The sequence below is a fragment of the Phytophthora parasitica genome (genome assembly GCF_000247585.1).
Source record: "Phytophthora parasitica INRA-310 unplaced genomic scaffold supercont2.3, whole genome shotgun sequence".
Taxonomy (NCBI): Eukaryota; Oomycota; class Peronosporomycetes; order Peronosporales; family Peronosporaceae; genus Phytophthora; species Phytophthora nicotianae.
Window position 1 is genome coordinate 1,751,173 of NW_008648989.1, and position 1,105 is coordinate 1,752,277.

The following is a 1,105-nucleotide window of genomic DNA, read 5'->3' on the forward strand; positions in this document are numbered from 1 at the left end:
CCCAAGACGCTGACCAAGTTCACACCTTTGTCCGTGCATGAAGACGAGTTTCGACTCGACAGTCTGTCTATCATGCAACAGAGTCACGACCCAATTGTCAGGACACCTACCTTGCATAAGTTTTGGGAGGGATTCGGCGAATTCCCCCCGTATTATTTCGTTCGGGTGGAGGAAGTGATGTTTTGGGAGGTGATCAAGAAACAGCTCTTCGGGAAGGATCGCATTGTGATAGTAGGCTCACCAGGAGTCGGAAAGTTTTGCTTTCTCATGCTTATTGCATTTTACCTGGCGTGCATCAAGAGGAAGAAGTTGGTTGTCATACGTCGCTTGAAAGAACTCAATCTTAAGAACGCGGTGGTGTTTTTCGATGGCCAAGGATCGTACGCACGACTAACAAATCTCTCACCGATTGATATCGTGGCCATCCGTGACCAAGTAACTCCCAAGTCGGTCGAGGGTGAGGTCGACGAAAAGGAGGCGCCAATTGTTCTGGTTGATGGTTTTAACCAGGCAGAAGTGAACGACACGAAGAACGAGTATGCTCCTTTTCATTTCCTTGCAACATCGTGTCAGTTTGATGTGAAACATGACGACCGCTCACGCCTTGTGGTTTTGCCGGCGTGGCGTGATGCCGACCTGTTGCAGTACGCGAAGTTAATGAACTGGGTTATCGAAACTGGTCTGCGCCAGATCAAGCAGCAGGATACACCATTTCCAAAACTTGTTAAGGAGCAGTACTTCTATAGTGGCGGCAGTTTGCTCGAGTTCTGTAAAACACGGAGCTCGCTTGAAGAGCGTGTAGTGAGAGAATGCCGTGCCGTGGAAAATGATCAAGCGTTTGAGTTGGTGTACAACTATGGTGGGGGACAAAGCAAGAGCCAAGTGGATCGTTTGCGGCGTCACTACATCACTGACTGCAACCGAGAAGTGGAATACCATGACAGTCGATGGTGGAAGCTATCTGTGGATTCCGGATATGTGCTGAGCCAGTTGGGGCGGAAAATTGATACGGACAAGCAGCTAGAGGTTTACAAGTATGCAAAATCTGTTGGTGCCGGTTTCCATGGCGTCGCGTACGAACAATTGCTTCACAACGCAGTTCGTG

The 1,105-nt window shown here is 49.1% G+C and overlaps 1 protein-coding gene across 1 annotated transcript; it reads left to right on the forward strand.

Annotated features, from left to right (window-relative positions):
* Positions 1-5: 5 nt before the first annotated feature.
* Positions 6-985, forward strand: PPTG_01717 (hypothetical protein; the record flags this gene model as incomplete). The annotated part of the gene is made up of 2 exons (XM_008895103.1): positions 6-859; positions 945-985. The coding sequence occupies exons 1-2, from the start codon at positions 73-75 to the stop codon at positions 983-985; spliced, it is 828 nt and encodes a 275-aa protein (XP_008893351.1). The 5' UTR covers positions 6-72.
* Positions 986-1,105: the final 120 nt, after the last annotated feature.